Raw genomic sequence first — 15,175 nt, 5'->3', positions numbered from 1 at the left:
TTGCATGGGAAAGGGGGTTGTATCCACTGTAACTTTGAAACTGCTGGACCGATTTATTTAAGTAATGTGTCAATCGATGTGCGGAAGAACTTACTGTGTGTAGTGTATGGTAAAAAAGTCCAATTAGAATTACTTTTATAAAAACAATTTTCATTTTAGTACATTAGACACATATTAATTATTATATTTGATTTCAATAAAAACATTCTCTTTTAAATTGTCGGCAATTGTACAGTTTGGTACAAAATAACTCAAGAAAAAAAATCTATTTTTAATGTGTAAAATGATTGGCCAATTTTGATTAACATATTTAATTTAGAAAAAAAATTCTTTAGTAAAATGTTTGTTCTTAACTTTACCCGGCCCTTGAAAACTATGAATCTAAAAATGCGGTCTTTTAGGTCTATTTAACTTACAATAAGAAAAATCCTGGTTTTGGCGAGGGTAAAACATTAGCATAGATGTTTTATTTTTTTTTTAAATATTATATTCAAAGAACCTATTTTGTATATAATATAATGTACCTAATATAAATACAAATAATATAAAAGACATCCGGTACACACTGCTCTATCTGGTGTTCTTTCTTGAAGGTCAAGGAATAGACGACAGTTCACCTAGAAAACCAAAAATATGATATGGCTTGATAATGATATTGACAACGTCGACGACCGACAACCGACTTTAGAAAGTAAACTACTTACATGTTTTTTGAAGTTAAAATAGTACTCTTACTTTAAAGTTGAAATTATTCAAGGTGGTGCCAGAGCGTTTTACCAAAAATATAAACATCATTATATTAGTAAGTTAATATTATACACATTTTGTGCATTTTATGTATGTTGCATCAAATTAAATAATATTTAATTTGATAATATTATTTATATTAGAAGTAATTCTTTAACAATCCTGGATTATAGTTGGATTTCAATTGATAGTTAATTGCGATTTTTTTATTCAAATTATGAAAAATTTAACAATGATAATACATTGACATTAATTTTATCACATAGATATTATTTTTTTTAGATTAAATATTACCGTATACAAAATTTTATTCCATCATTAAAATATCATAACACAATAGCTGCAATAAGATGGCTCCATCAAAACCTGCTGAGTTTTTACAAGGATTAGTATTGACTTACTTGGAAAGGTTACACACAAGACCTATTCGCACTAAATCAATTACCAGGTGAATAATAATTATTTATTATATTTTATCGTGTTTATGTCATATAACTAATTTTTTATATATTTTTAGTTGTATTATTGCTTCACTTGGAAATATCACTTTGCAAAATATTGCAGGGGCCAAAATGATTGATCAAGACAGTGTAGTTGCTTTTGGACTTTTTGGGCATGTATATCGTAAATGTAAAATCTATTATTTATTTAAAATATACTTTTTGTAGACTGTTATTTGGCGGACCAGTACCACATTTCTTTTACGAATCATTAGAAAGTACATTTCCTGATAATTCTTCCAAAATGGTGTTCTTGAAGTTTGGTATTGAACGATTAATATTTACTCCGTTTTACCAATTTCTTTCACTTTACGTGTTGTCAAGATTTGAGGTATGAAAAACTTTTCAGAAAAAATAAATGTATTGTTTGATAAAAAATTGTATTTTTTAGGGAAAATCGCATGAAGATACAATGAAACAGATTTATGCAATATATTGGCCAATATTAAAAGCTAATTGGCAGATAGTTTCATTAATTCAGTTTTTCAATTTGAAATTCGTGCCTCCAATGGTATGTTTATACCTAATCTATTATTTATAAACTAAACTTCCATTTTAGTTTAAAAAAAAAATGTTATTGTTTTTAGTTGCGAGTTTTATTCCATAATATGGTTGGATTCTTTTGGGCTATGTTCCTTACTTACAAAAAACGGACTGACGATTTTAGACGAGCAAACATGGCTAAATAAACAAGACAAACATCAGATAAATAATACATTCCAAAGTTTAGTTTAAAAAAAAAAATCATTTTGGATTAAGTTTTATTTTTGTTAACCAATTGGTTAGGTCTTATAGTTTTATATTATGGTAAATGTTATAATTATACTTTTTTTTAAATAAAAATGCGGAAATGCTCAAATATATAAATAAGCTTTGATTATCTATAAGTAATTTGATATTTTTTTACATTAGGTTTAAAACATATAATAATATAATAAATTAAACATATACTTTGTTTTATTAGACACTTGCTAGTACTAATTTCTTTTTAAAAAAATTATTTAGAGTTATCTCTCTCTCTCTCTCTCTTATGTTTTACGTCCGTTTCTCCCACCGATCGGGGCTTAGACTATTTATAGTTATCTACATTTTTAAAAAAAAAGGTTTGCAACCAGAGGTATCCCGTATCATTTATACTGCCTTACTTAAAATTTTGCGACTAGGGAAAAACAATATATTTGCTCTCTCAAAAATATATCAGGATTGGTAAAGTTAAATTTTTGATGAGTATTTCATTTTTTGTTTTTGTTAAAAGGTTGCATTGTTAAATTAAATATTTAACCTAACAGATTCAAAATGTAAATTTATTATCCATGTTTTTTGGTTTTGATCTAATTGTATAATTTGTATTATACTTTATTAACAAATACATGTGAATATTTTATTATATCTTTAAAAAACAACTGGGAAATTTTGTTAATGTTAATTAACAATATAATAATACATTTTTATGGTTAATCATTATCCGTGGTATTAAATAACATTATTTTCATGCGTAGTTAACAATGTAACTTTTGAGATAAATATTTACCTCCTATATAATGTACCTGGCGTTGGTCAACGTTAAATGGGTCATTAGATATAATATAATCGTAACATTTAAAATTATATTCTTTTAATTTTCAAATTGTTTATTTTTTACAATGGTTCATTTTGTTAGCCATTTAATATAAACTGATAAATTACACATTGTTTTTGAAGGTAGATAAAATAAATATAAATTTAGATTAAAAAGTTAAAAACAAATATTATGTATCAATACTTTGACATTTGAGCAAATCAAAATTGATTACATTTTTTGTAGATTTTTATTTTATTTTCTTACCCATGTTAATATAATTTACAAATTGTATACATAACATGTAAAACATTCAAGATTCAAGTTTCAACAGTCAAATATATTTATCAAAAATCAAAATATCAGCTTTATTCATTGAGTTGTGAATTTTCTTGTATATAATGCACACTTAGGCTAATAACTAAATTGTTGAAACCTGTATTTATTCTCAATAAAAAAAATTTTAAAATGTATTCAAAATTGTTGTCACAGGCAAAACTGTTATCTTATAAATCATGGCAAAGACAATTGTTATCATTGTTTTTCAAATATTTTAATCATTCGGAAAAATGTAATGATAACTAAATAATTGATAATCGATATAGGCATTTTTGATTTTACAAGTATTTTAATATTTAACTTTATACCTAGTTGTTAGTTGTTACTTTATTAACCAATAATATTTACCAGACTAATAATTATTAATTTTAAAGTTTAATACGAGCACTGAACTTAAGGTTTTATTGGCATTCAAAAATAACAACACTAGTTTACCTAACATATAATATTTATAATTATGGTTTAAAATAAAACTTTAATGTAACATCAATATGATGAAGCGTTGGTTTATTTTATAAGTTTATTTAATTCTTTTGATCGAGTAATGTAGTATATATTATAAATTTTAAAATGGCAATTGTAGTAAAAGTTTTGATAGTTATTTTATTTATTGTAAAAGCGTTGTGTGATTCAGCAGAAGATGGCGTTAAATATGCCAATAAATGTGAAGGTTTGTTATATATTTGATAGAAATAAAACCTATGTACCTGTGGTTAAAAATATATATATTTTTTTGTAGTATGTAAAATTCTAGCAACAGAACTCGAAAGCCGATTGCAGGAGACTGGTAAAACTAGTGAATATTTAGAAATCGGATATTCTGTAGACCAGCCCAAAAAGAAAAAACAATATAAAAAATCGTGAGTTTTTACATAATATGTGTATATTTTTTTAATATTTTATTTTTGTGCTTATGTGTTTATAGTGAGCTGCGGTTGGTGGAATCTTTAGAAGGGGTTTGCGAACGAATCTTAGAATATAACATTCACAAAGAAAGAACTGACAGCTCACGCTTTGCTAAAGGAATGAGTCAAACATTTCAGACACTTCATGGCCTCGTGTAAGTGTATTTTACATTTCTTCTATGTATGGCCTAAAACGCAAAATACAAACAAACGTTTGGAGCAACCCCCGCGTATTTTTTTATAAAGTAAAAAAAAAAACTGGAAAAACCGACCACAATATTCAAAATAGTTTAAATATTAACATAGAAAATGAGTTAATTTTCCAATTTATTTAATATTCTATGAGTTTTTACCTTTTTTTTAAGGAGAACCCAGCTTTAAATTTACACATTTCATGTAAAATTTCTCGGCTTTCTGAAAAAACATTAGAAAAATTGTCAAATTTTGGGCAATATAAAAAAACAACTTTAATGACTTTATTGACTCAATTTTAGCGACTTTCTGCTGTGTGGAAAACAATTTCAGAAAGTCAGGATTATTTAGATAAGAAACTGATTTTTAATAATTTGTTTTGAGGGGCGAAAATACTATAAAAATAATGATAAAAAAGAAGTGTCAAGAAAAAAATTATAATTGATTTATGACCATGGCCAAAATAATCGAGAAAAAAAATCCTAACAAATTTGAGAACATTCTACTCATTGTAATAGACATGCAGTGTAATTTTTAAAAAAAAGTCGTGGGGGGTGGGTTGCTTCAAATGTTTGTTTGTATTTGGCGTTTTGACTCATATGTAAATAGATTATAGATAAGTACTAAAATATTTTGTGCAATATGATTTTTTGTTGTTATAGAAATAAAGGTGTAAAAGTGGAACTGGGTATACCGTATGAGCTGTGGGATAAGCCTTCAGTTGAGATAACACAGATGAAAACTCAGGTAAATTAGATATACATTTTATTTTTATAGCTAAAAATATTTGTGTAATATTTCTTTAAGTGTGAAGATTTGTTGGAATATTATGAATCCGACATAGAGGAATGGTACTTTAATTACCAAACCAAAAGCCTAATGGATTTCTTATGTAAAGACCGCGCTTTAAAAGATGACGACACGTCGTGTTTGAATGAAAATCATAAAAGGGAAAATAAACATATCGGTAAACAAGAACTTTAAAATGATAAGTATTATAAAATATTGATGAGTGTTGATATAAATTTTCAACAAATATTAATTAAACAGATTTTTGAACTGGAATATATTAATGTATTTTTGATGTAGATTTGTTTTAATTATGAATGATACCCATTATTGTATACTGTGAATATTATTTATGTAATTTACTATGATCAACTGCTATGAATAAACATATAAAATAATATGTAAGTTAGTATAAAAGTAAATATTAACTAAATCAAAAATTTTGGAATGAAAATTTTGCCTAGTTCCTTCTGCTTGCTTTTTTATAATTAAATGTTTTTTTTTTTTTTTATTTGTAATTTGTGCCATTCAATATTGAAATATACATGACAAATAATTTGTAATAATTTCTTTTATGTCATGTATGCATGTAAAGAACTTCTGTGTATAAAAGAAAAAATCATATACTTGGCTGTATATAAATGTATTTCTATCAAACATGCACAAGTTTTTTAAAACTAGGAGCTTGGTATAAGTCAATGGTCAACTCAGAGATACTGCATGTGACGTTAAGCTGCGACCATCGCTGCTCGGCTGGCTGCTTAGGGTTTTTAGTGGCAGCCCATGCCATGTCTGCTAACCTCAAATATTTAACCCGGAACCCAACCAACAAAAGCCAACAGTCATAGCAGCTGAGGCATAAGAAATAACACTTGAAAATGAATGTTTTAAACCAACATTTTATTATAATGTCCGGTATACATAAAATTCAAACCAATAACCTAAATAAAATACACTGAACGTCGAATAAATTATTAAAATTTAAAACAATTAGAGAAAAAATGTATATAAATATTATGTAATAAATTGTATAACAAGTGATACCTAAGAATAATAATATTACGCATTTTAAAAGTAACTTGAATGACAAGAAATAGTTAAAATAAATCTTATAGTAGACAACAATAGAAATAACAGTATAATGTCATATAATCAAAATGTAATATTGTTATATTATAATTTGGTGATTAAAACCAATAACAATAAATTTAAAAATGTTTAAACTATATTAATATTATTATAATGAACACCATTTATAAAAATGATCTCAAACTGACAATAACATTATCAACTAAACGGTGGGTATTATTATAAATTTGAACTATATTACAATGGTACCTATAATTCTATATTTGGCAATAACACACTTATTTTGAATTTAGGGGAAAAAAATTATACTCAACTTACACTAAAAATTATTATATAAGAATTTGGAGAAACAAATTACATTTTTGGGAAAACTATTTGTACATACTGTGGTTTCCTTAAGGCTTTTGCTAATGGAAGATTAACTGTAATATTTTTGAATACAAGTGTTGACTAGAAACGGGTAAAAGTTAACATCTAAATTATATTTCACAACCATAGAAGACAAAGATATAACCGTAGGGCCATAGACTGTGTACCGATCTCTAACTTTTCTGTGTATGCATGTGCTCAAAACATATATCGCGTAACAGCGGATAGAGTACTCATTTTTTGTTATAGGCACATGCTTACATAAATGTGGGAGGTGGGTACGGCACAGTGTATTCTTAAAACTATACCACTGATAGAAAGCCTATTTAATGATGATTCTAGTAAAGAACATTTATATTTATTATAGTTATATTAAAAGCATAAATAATTAACTATTATACTGTATATTTGTCATTTTGTTTTCATTGTTATTACTTATATAGTTATATCTATAAGAAAGTAGAACAATATCTTATTAAATGTGTTATTATTTTTATATCAGTTGTACTTTCGATACTTAGTAATGTGTTTCTAATCATAAGGACAAAAAAATACTGCTGCGGTGGATGATGTAATATTATTTTTCTTTACAACTAGTTCCATATTATGTAAATATGTAGATTATATTAGAATCAATAATACACTTTCTACCAAGTACTAGATATAAATCATTTTTTACTGTAACCAAGCAGCGGGTGCCCACAATGGTTCCGTTTTCAACTTTTGATCGGCTTCCAATAGTTGTTCTAGAGCCATTTTAAAATCGTCGTTTACTATAGTCTCGTCAAACCAGTGGTCGTACAAAAATTCTATTCTCTTAGCACTTTTTAAAATTTCGTTAAACTCGTCATCCTAAACAAATGGGTATTAACATTTATTTCTTTTTTATAAAAATTCCTTTTTAAATTCTAAGTCATACCGTAAAACCTCTAGAATTAGTCTCGTCAAACGTAGACATGGCAAATGCTGCGTTCCTTGTCGATTTCAGTTCATCAAATGGGGGTGGTTTAATATAAATGATGTAAGGCTTTATGTCTGGTGTGCGTAACATTTTCAGGGCCTAATAAAAAAAAATAATTTGTGAAATAGTAAATTTGATTTTTTTTATACATTTATAATAGTAAAAAAAAAAAATAACCAACTTGATAATGTGGGTTTATGATACAAGTTAGCCCAGAACGTATGATTGACTTAACACTTTCTAGAGATGTGCCATAGAGGTTACCTTTGTATTCACCAAACTCTAAGAATTCACCACGAGCTATTTGCTCTTCCATCAATTCTCTCGAAACAAAATTATATTCTTTGCCGTTGACTTCTCCAGATCGTGGTGATCTTGAAGTATCTGAAAATTTAAAAAAAATGTATATATATTTGACAGCCAAATAAATTGAACTGAAAAAGTTTATATTTTACTAACGAGGTACTGGTGTATGATATTTGTCTGGATTCAATTCCATAATACGTCTCTTTAGCTCATTTCTTCCTACACCAGGTGGTCCAATCAGCACAATAGGACGCGGCTGTTCTGGTCTTGGGTATAACTTGACGACCTCTTCGTAAGTAGCAATGTCTTCGCGGTCATAGTCGTCGCTCTCGGCTGCGTCATAGATAACCTTTTTAACACGTGTACGTACCGAACACTCGGACGTCACGTCGTTGCCAAGATCGTTCAGCGCAGCCAGTGACCCGCACAGCGAGTCTCTACCCGATGAACGGTCTGGCAAACAAGCCATGCTGCCCCCACCAATACAACCCCCATTAACGGTATCCATGACCCCTGCAATCCGCAAATATAGCCATGTGTTAATAATCAACCAAACAAAATCATGTTATAGAAACAAAAAAAACAAGTGTAAAAAAAATATTTAAAAAAAATGGTAAACACACTTTAGTTGTATCATTCAAACTTGGGTTAATACTCATGTGGAAATCAGTTGTACTTATATACAAACAGTACGTAATATAATATACAATAGAATATTTTAAGAATAAATAAAAAATAAAGCTAAAAATTATTTATAATATTAGCGATTGCAATTTTTTTTTAAAGCTAGTTAAATCATTTGTTATGTAAAACAGAGTAATGTGTTTTTATAACATTTTTTTTTTTTTTACTTGTAATTAGAAAGAAAAATCTGAATTTGGCTTAAAAATTTTATTTAGACCATATTGTACCACAAACATCAAACAAATATTATGTTTTTAATATTTTTTAACAATAATTTTCGCAAAAAATTTGAGTGAACAAATAAAATTAATTAATTTTAAACGATAATGAACTTACATTTCTTTTTTGGATCACCCGTCGAAAGCCTCTCATGTATAATTTTACGTTCTTGTAGAGCTTTACTTGGAATGAGTCCGGCTCTCATGTTTCGATCGCCCTCTTTTCGAGCTTGCCACCTATGGAAAAATAAAATTCATTAGTATACGAGTTATAAAATCCATAGAAATTTGCTTAGCTCTCGGAACTAAATAGCCATACCAATATGGATCATCTTGACTGACAATATGAAGAATTTCTCCTTTAACAAAACTCAGACCAGCCTCTTTGCATGGAATGTATGGATCAACATCTGTGTTGAAATCAAAATGGGCTTTCACTTTTACTTTGCTCTCTCGTGCTCCGTTTTTGGGATCTGATGGAATTAACTTGAACGTTATTGTTCCTTCGGAGTGTTGCTAAAAAAAAATGGTTTTATTCAATTACGTTCCTATTTGAATCAGTTTATTATTTATTATTATACCAGTATTTGGAGTACATCTGCTGGAGATTTTCCTTCAACATTGATTCCATTCACTTCACATACCTCATCTCCTACATTAATCAAGCCAGACCTATCGGCAGCTCCACCGTGCATCACACGTGCAATAATTATTTTTCCACTTTCTTCATCAGTTTTTATTGTTGCACCCTATAATTGAATGTAATAAGTAAGTCTCTTAAATTTTTTTTCTCACACGGTATATTTCTATTATTATTTTTTTAATGTTTCAATCTTTACTAAAGACAAATATTAATTATATACAACTAAGTATCTAGACATAATTGTCATCGGACGTTGGATGTTTACAGGATAAAAGCCGATACAATTCAATATGACTGTAATACAGTAGGGAGAAGTGTTTATTTTTAGGCCTCAACATCTGCTACACTGACTTTCTTTCTATTGCCATTTGTAATGTTCTTTTTGTTGCACCCACATCCTAGTGCAAATTTTTTTATATTTCTTTAATAGCATGTAATAAAATTGAAAATAACAAAAATACTCTAGTAAACTTAAACTTTCTAAATTATTTAGCTTAAACAGATCTTTAAGAAAACATTTTTTTCCAATATATTTACTATTGATTTATTGGCAATGTTTAGATACAAGTGTAATACAGTATAAAATTGGGTTATAGTACGGTTAGACATCTAGTTTTTTTTAAAGGAAATTCGCGCTCATGTAATTAACCGTTAACGTCATGCTCAATAAACAGTAGGGCGTCTATAAATAATATAGTCGAGTTCTGGACGCAGAATCCAGCTGTGAAATTGATGACAAGTGATTATGCGTTTAGTAAATTAATAGCTCTCTACCTTCCTCCCTCTTGATATAAACGCTTTAAATCCATTTGTACAACCCTACTTACCACAATTGGTTCAGCAGTATCAGGTTCCCCGTCCTTGTGTAATGCAAAACAGTTAATACAAAAAGATATGTTAACCACTAAGAAGTTATGGTTGTTGTGCATGCTAAAGAAATATAATGCAAATAAATGTAAAAAGAAAAAAAAATGTATTAAATAAATAAAAAAATTATACAAACACACAAAACAAAACAAAAGTGGACTAGAATATTACACAAAATATTTAAAAAGGTACTGGAAATATAGGCATTTGATTATAAAAATTATAGTCAAATGCCCTATGCTGGTGAATAATAAGCTTACATTAAATTTAAAAACAAATCATAAATAGGAAGCATTATCATGCTTAAGCTTTATCTACATTTCAGTACCAATGGTTCGGTGCTTTTAACCAACTGAACAATTTTGATTGTCTCTTCGTCCTCGTCCATTTCTTGAGGAATTTCCGGTAACCGAGGTAAGTAATCTTTTTGAGCCACAGCATCGTGTGCACACAAAAGCCCCTAAAAAATTAAAACAAAAAAAAGCAATAAGATTTAATTAATTTACTGTTGATCACTAATGTTCAGATTAGGGAATAATATTATGATGCATACCTGTATGTGTGGATTCTGTAGCAAGTGGAATAATTGCCTAGACGTATCGCTCAGCGATATTCTCGGCAATAGAACTTCCATGACGTCCAATGTTGTTTGCATGGAGCTCGACAGGACGGGTGAACACCGTCGGTCATCTCGTACGCGGTCCACAATGGTGTTGTACACTTTGAACAAGGCGTGCAATTCTTTGCTCTGCAACAGATTGGACAGGAAGTCCAGTTCCTCTTTGGAAGCCGATATCGCATCTCGCGACCCTTCCAACGATTCCAAGAGACCGACCAACGCTGAAGAAAAACCGATAAGTAAACAATTGTTACCTATTGACTTTGTCGAGATAATCACTTACCGGGATCCAGGACGCCGTTCTGTTCCATGGTGACACTCATGACCCGTCTCAACAGCAAACCTAAACACACGCACGGCGCTTAATGGTGGCGTCGCTTGATCATAACAGCGTAATGCAATTTTTATATTACTCGAATCGGTGTTGCGGCGAAAGGGGCATTAATCGCAAATGTCATTGTCGAATTGACGCTTGTCAAAGTTCACGTCGTCCGGTCGCACTGCGGCAAAGCGAGTATGTACACGCCAGTGACGACCCCTGCGCCGTGCGAGTACACACGCACACACTAAAGTATGTACGATAATAATAATAACACCAGTAACGTTATAAATTTACCGCAATAAATGGTACAGCTATAGCTTCGATCAAGGATTTTTTTTCCGCTGGCGATCCCGTTCTGGGTCAGCCGTCAGCTGAAACTCGACACAGTGCAGCCAACCTGAACGCGTTCAATTGTCGTTATTGATTTATCGTCGTCGGCGACCCGTTTGCGCGCCGTTTCGGCCGATTTCGAAACCGGAAACCGTTTTTGTGCGTTTGTAGAATTCACGCGACTCTTCTTCTTGTATTTTAATTTATCGATGCTGACTTGTTGGTGGCACGGTATTATCGTACGACTATCGGGCGGTCACTGGGCCGATTCCTTGCAAAGTTTATGAATAGAAGCGACGCACGGATGCGCGGCTTGCGGGCTGCCACGGCCGTCTGTTCGAGGAACACATTTGTTTGCCGGACGTCATCGTCCACGACCGACCGCTATTTTAGAATTACACGTTGTACAATAATAGTTACAATAATAATTATGCGACTAGATTAAAATCCGAACGTGTGTATACGCGTAGGCGCGGCGGCGTTCCGGTTCAGTTTTACGGATGAACTAATTATTTCTATATTGTGTTAATGTATCGTATCTGCCAGCCTTCGCCGGTCTGTTACCGACTGATTAGGACTGAGGAGAGTTTAAAAATAACACTCTCCCCGCATTTTGGCTTTTGCCTAACACTGTCAACCATATTAAATACTATAATATTACTGTTAGGCCGCCGACAAATTTGGCAGTAAACCCTGCTTCGTTATGGCTGGACGGAGAGGACGGCCGGATCGTCAAAGTCCCTGTTTCACTTGCTTATTGTAGGTAATGAAGTCGGTGAATAATACAAAATCACTTTTAACGAAACGCTTCCCGCTTTTATCTCTTCCATGTGAATCTACAGGTATACTTACTATAGACCGATTAAAAATAAATAAATAATTAGGTATCAATAAAAATATTTACTGCAATATCACTGTTGATTTTATAATCATGCTTTTCGATTTACACGGTTCTTAATTTAAGTATTTATGACTATAGAGTGCAAATGTTTGTAAAGATGTTAAAATAACACAACAGTTCAACGGTTCTACAAAATTTAGTGTGGGTTTTGTCCAATATATGCCTTCAAACTTGTCCTAACACGTCAAGTTCCTGAGCAAGTCGGAAAAAACCTTATAACCCGCTATCTATTAAAAACAAAAAAAAACAAAAATTTTTCCCATCAAATTAAATCACTATAACAAAAATCTGAACTAATAAATGCTTCATAAAAATAATAGCATAATTCCTTTATTGTTTAAACCCCTGAAAATATTAATAAAAAACACATTGATCAAAAGTTAGTAAATCCAGAAGTGAAATTATCCCAGAAATGTAAACATTTACCACATGCTCCTTACAAGGTTAATTAACTTTTGATCAATGAATTTTCTTTTTTAGGATTTTCAGAAGTTTGGCCAGACCAAAAAGGGGATTTATCGATACAGTGTGTTGTTTTCAAATTTCAAGAAGACGAAATACATTTTGTATCCATTTTCCAAAAATTTGCAAAAACTCCAAAAAAAATGCTTGTTAAATAAAAAAATATTAATATAATTACATTGCTATACATTTATTTCTTAAAAGCTTAATTATCAATTTACCTAAAAATAATTTATAATAATGAAATGTTCTTCTTTTTTTCGGACTTTTTGTCCAATACTTCTAAGTTAACAAGAATATTTTTCTAGTTAATGTATAAATAATTATTTATAAATACGCTGTTAGTATTATTAATAGTAGTTAATTAGTTTTAATCCCCACAAAAGTTAAACTATGACAAGGCTTTTGAATTTTGAAATGTCATCGCAGAATTTTGTCAGTATATAATATGTATAATGTTTTATTTAAAATAAAAATATATATAATTCGCTAAACACGGAATAGATGGCGCACTTAGTACCGTACTGGTAGTGAATACTGTCAATGAGTATAAAATATTACAATAAGAGTACACTCTATACTCAATCATAAATCATAATTAATATTATTATTATATGTTTACCTAAATAATTTATAGGTAATATAATAATACAACTTTTTTTAAAATACCCCAAAAAAAGGGAAAATTATACTTTGACCATAGTACATTTAAGTTGCTATGCATGAGTGAATCAACAGTCAACAGGTATCCAATAAAATATTTTCACTATTTTGTTGAGTAGCCTATTGTTAACAACGCCAACAAATTATTAGGAAAAACAGACGACCAACCATAAACGTATCTTCTGTAACACTAAGAAATACAATTTTAATTTGCAGTCTTTTTATCGGTTAATATTTCTAACATCCACAGATTCGCGTTTATTTGATTTTATGACTTTCAGTTTTAACAATTTCTGAAAACCTGTAACCTCCCCGATCCCAATAATATGCTCTGTCTCCACTATGCCCTGACCCCACTGCGCTGGCTCTTGAAAGCTGTATAATATTATGAAGCGAGTTTTTACCGGCAAATACCGAATAGTTATTATCGAGAAAGCTATAATAGCCTTACAAATTTAAGCCGACCTTCGCAAATCCTTTTTCTCTAGTATTTTCCATGTAAGACAATAGATACTTGCAATAACCGATAGAGAATTTTAAATTAAAGAAAAAAAGAAAACCCAATTATGTTTTTTAATCGATAATACAGGAATTGGATTACAATGTACAACACTTTATTGTTCACAGGTTTTTAATGAATTAAAAAAAAAAAATGTAAGCTTTTTATTGTAAATAGCTAGCAAAATACAGATTTAGTTACTTAAACTACTTACTACTGTAATATACTGATAATGATAACAATATTGACGATTATGATTAATAAAAAATAAAATTTTAAATGTTATTATATTCAAACTAATTTTGAGTTCATAAAAATAATTGTACTATGTCTACGTTTTGGACATTCTTATACTTGATTTATTGAATTTTAACAAAAAGGCTTAGCTTAAAGTTTAGATGGTATAACGTTATTATGGATTTTTCCGGTTAAGTAGGACACATGGCTTAAAAGCGACCTTTGTTTGAGTTATTATTATTTATTTACAAAAAAAGCCAATATAGATTTACTTGTTAATATATTAAGTGTATAATATTAACAAACTCTTATAATAAAATAAGACAATAATAATAAATAAAAGCCTTTACTTGCTCTGCAGTTAAAGTTTGTCTAAAGCAATTTAATTTAAATAATTGTCAAGTTGTATTGTAAATTAATATTCTAGCCTTCTAGGTAAAAAAATTATAATAAACTAATACTGATTTTATGAAAACATATTTTTATAGTTTATTGATTTAATAAATTATTAGTTCCACTTATTCGTCATAACAATTAACATGGGTAATAATCGAGCATCATATCATTCAGCAACTAGAATGTAACCATAGTTAACAGCCTAGTAAACATTTACAACAAATTTTTACTTAAAATAATGTGCCTTGTAAATAAGTATGCACTTAACTTTATTACCTAATGTCTAATTCGGTAATAAAATAATAAAATATAAAATAAACCATTAGTGAGTCTAGCACAAAAGTTATTAACTAGTTAAGTGCAGAGTCAGGCATTTTCTATTCGAATAACGAGTAATAACTAGTTTATTAGAATAATCTCTTTATTCGACAAAATCTAAGATGATTTCTTCCAATAAAAAAAATTATTTGACGGTCATTTGAATAAATTATTCAAATAAAAAAATGATTTAAATAATAATTTTGATAAAAAAATATCTAAATAATGCCCAACTCTGGTTAAGTACTACTTAACTACATA

The 15,175-nt window shown here is 29.4% G+C and overlaps 3 protein-coding genes across 8 annotated transcripts; 2 read left to right on the top strand and 1 right to left on the bottom strand.

Moving 5' to 3' along the window:
• Positions 1-643: 643 nt before the first annotated feature.
• Positions 644-2,134, top strand: LOC126832736 (PXMP2/4 family protein 3). Its single transcript, XM_050563631.1, has 6 exons — positions 644-802; positions 1,030-1,195; positions 1,265-1,360; positions 1,416-1,578; positions 1,639-1,758; positions 1,835-2,134. Exons 2-6 carry the CDS (start codon positions 1,098-1,100, stop codon positions 1,934-1,936), a joined length of 579 nt encoding a protein of 192 aa, XP_050419588.1. The 5' UTR covers positions 644-802; positions 1,030-1,097; the 3' UTR covers positions 1,937-2,134.
• Positions 2,135-3,435: 1,301 nt separating this feature from the next.
• On the top strand, positions 3,436-5,429 carry LOC126832735 (protein canopy 4). The gene is made up of 5 exons (XM_050563629.1): positions 3,436-3,814; positions 3,884-4,004; positions 4,070-4,204; positions 4,904-4,988; positions 5,049-5,429. Exons 1-5 carry the CDS (start codon positions 3,715-3,717, stop codon positions 5,223-5,225), a joined length of 618 nt encoding a protein of 205 aa, XP_050419586.1. The 5' UTR covers positions 3,436-3,714; the 3' UTR covers positions 5,226-5,429.
• Positions 5,430-6,294: 865 nt separating this feature from the next.
• LOC126832819 (MAGUK p55 subfamily member 7) lies at positions 6,295-11,783 on the bottom strand. 6 transcript variants are annotated; one of them, XM_050563795.1, is made up of 12 exons: positions 11,200-11,761; positions 11,070-11,129; positions 10,721-11,007; positions 10,496-10,627; positions 10,128-10,160; positions 9,239-9,406; positions 8,977-9,173; positions 8,776-8,894; positions 7,909-8,268; positions 7,631-7,833; positions 7,408-7,548; positions 6,297-7,340 (listed from the first exon to the last, which is right to left on the bottom strand). In XM_050563795.1, exons 2-12 carry the CDS (start codon positions 11,107-11,109, stop codon positions 7,164-7,166), a joined length of 1,857 nt encoding a protein of 618 aa, XP_050419752.1. In that variant the 5' UTR covers positions 11,110-11,129; positions 11,200-11,761; the 3' UTR covers positions 6,297-7,163. The 6 variants fall into 6 exon arrangements, 5 of the variants coding, with proteins under 5 accessions (XP_050419757.1, XP_050419752.1, XP_050419755.1 ...); XM_050563798.1 differs by having other exon boundaries at positions 7,909-8,088; positions 11,070-11,752; XR_007684810.1 differs by having other exon boundaries at positions 7,217-7,340; positions 7,714-7,833; positions 11,070-11,783.
• Positions 11,784-15,175: the final 3,392 nt, after the last annotated feature.

The sequence above is a fragment of the Adelges cooleyi genome, unplaced genomic scaffold (genome assembly GCF_023614345.1).
Source record: "Adelges cooleyi isolate 19-005CV unplaced genomic scaffold, UGA_ACOO_1.1 ACOO_flye_CR_arks_rails_tigmint_CR_PRNA_167, whole genome shotgun sequence".
Lineage (NCBI taxonomy): Eukaryota > Metazoa > Arthropoda > Insecta > Hemiptera > Adelgidae > Adelges > Adelges cooleyi.
Note: the sequence above shows the minus strand (reverse complement) of the source record. Positions and strands in the feature narration are given on the sequence as shown.

What these genes read in the sequence shown, in the direction of transcription:
- LOC126832736 (XM_050563631.1), top strand. Translation starts at nt 1,098, where the DNA reads ATGGCTCCATCAAAACCTGCTGAGTTTTTACAAGGATTAGTATTGACT. An exon ending in CGCACTAAATCAATTACCAG is followed by an intron (nt 1,196 to 1,264) that starts GTGAATAATAAT and finishes ATATATTTTTAG; the next exon opens with TTGTATTATTGCTTCACTTG. An exon ending in TGAAATTCGTGCCTCCAATG is followed by an intron (nt 1,759 to 1,834) that starts GTATGTTTATAC and finishes TATTGTTTTTAG; the next exon opens with TTGCGAGTTTTATTCCATAA.
- LOC126832819 (XM_050563795.1), bottom strand. Translation starts at nt 11,109, where the DNA reads ATGAGTGTCACCATGGAACAGAACGGCGTCCTGGATCCCG. An exon ending in GAACGGCGTCCTGGATCCCG is followed by an intron (nt 11,008 to 11,069) that starts GTAAGTGATTAT and finishes GTTTTTCTTCAG; the next exon opens with CGTTGGTCGGTCTCTTGGAA. An exon ending in CAGATGTACTCCAAATACTG is followed by an intron (nt 9,174 to 9,238) that starts GTATAATAATAA and finishes ATTTTTTTTTAG; the next exon opens with CAACACTCCGAAGGAACAAT.
- LOC126832735 (XM_050563629.1), top strand. Translation starts at nt 3,715, where the DNA reads ATGGCAATTGTAGTAAAAGTTTTGATAGTTATTTTATTTATTGTAAAA. An exon ending in CAGACACTTCATGGCCTCGT is followed by an intron (nt 4,205 to 4,903) that starts GTAAGTGTATTT and finishes TTGTTGTTATAG; the next exon opens with AAATAAAGGTGTAAAAGTGG. An exon ending in TAACACAGATGAAAACTCAG is followed by an intron (nt 4,989 to 5,048) that starts GTAAATTAGATA and finishes TATTTCTTTAAG; the next exon opens with TGTGAAGATTTGTTGGAATA.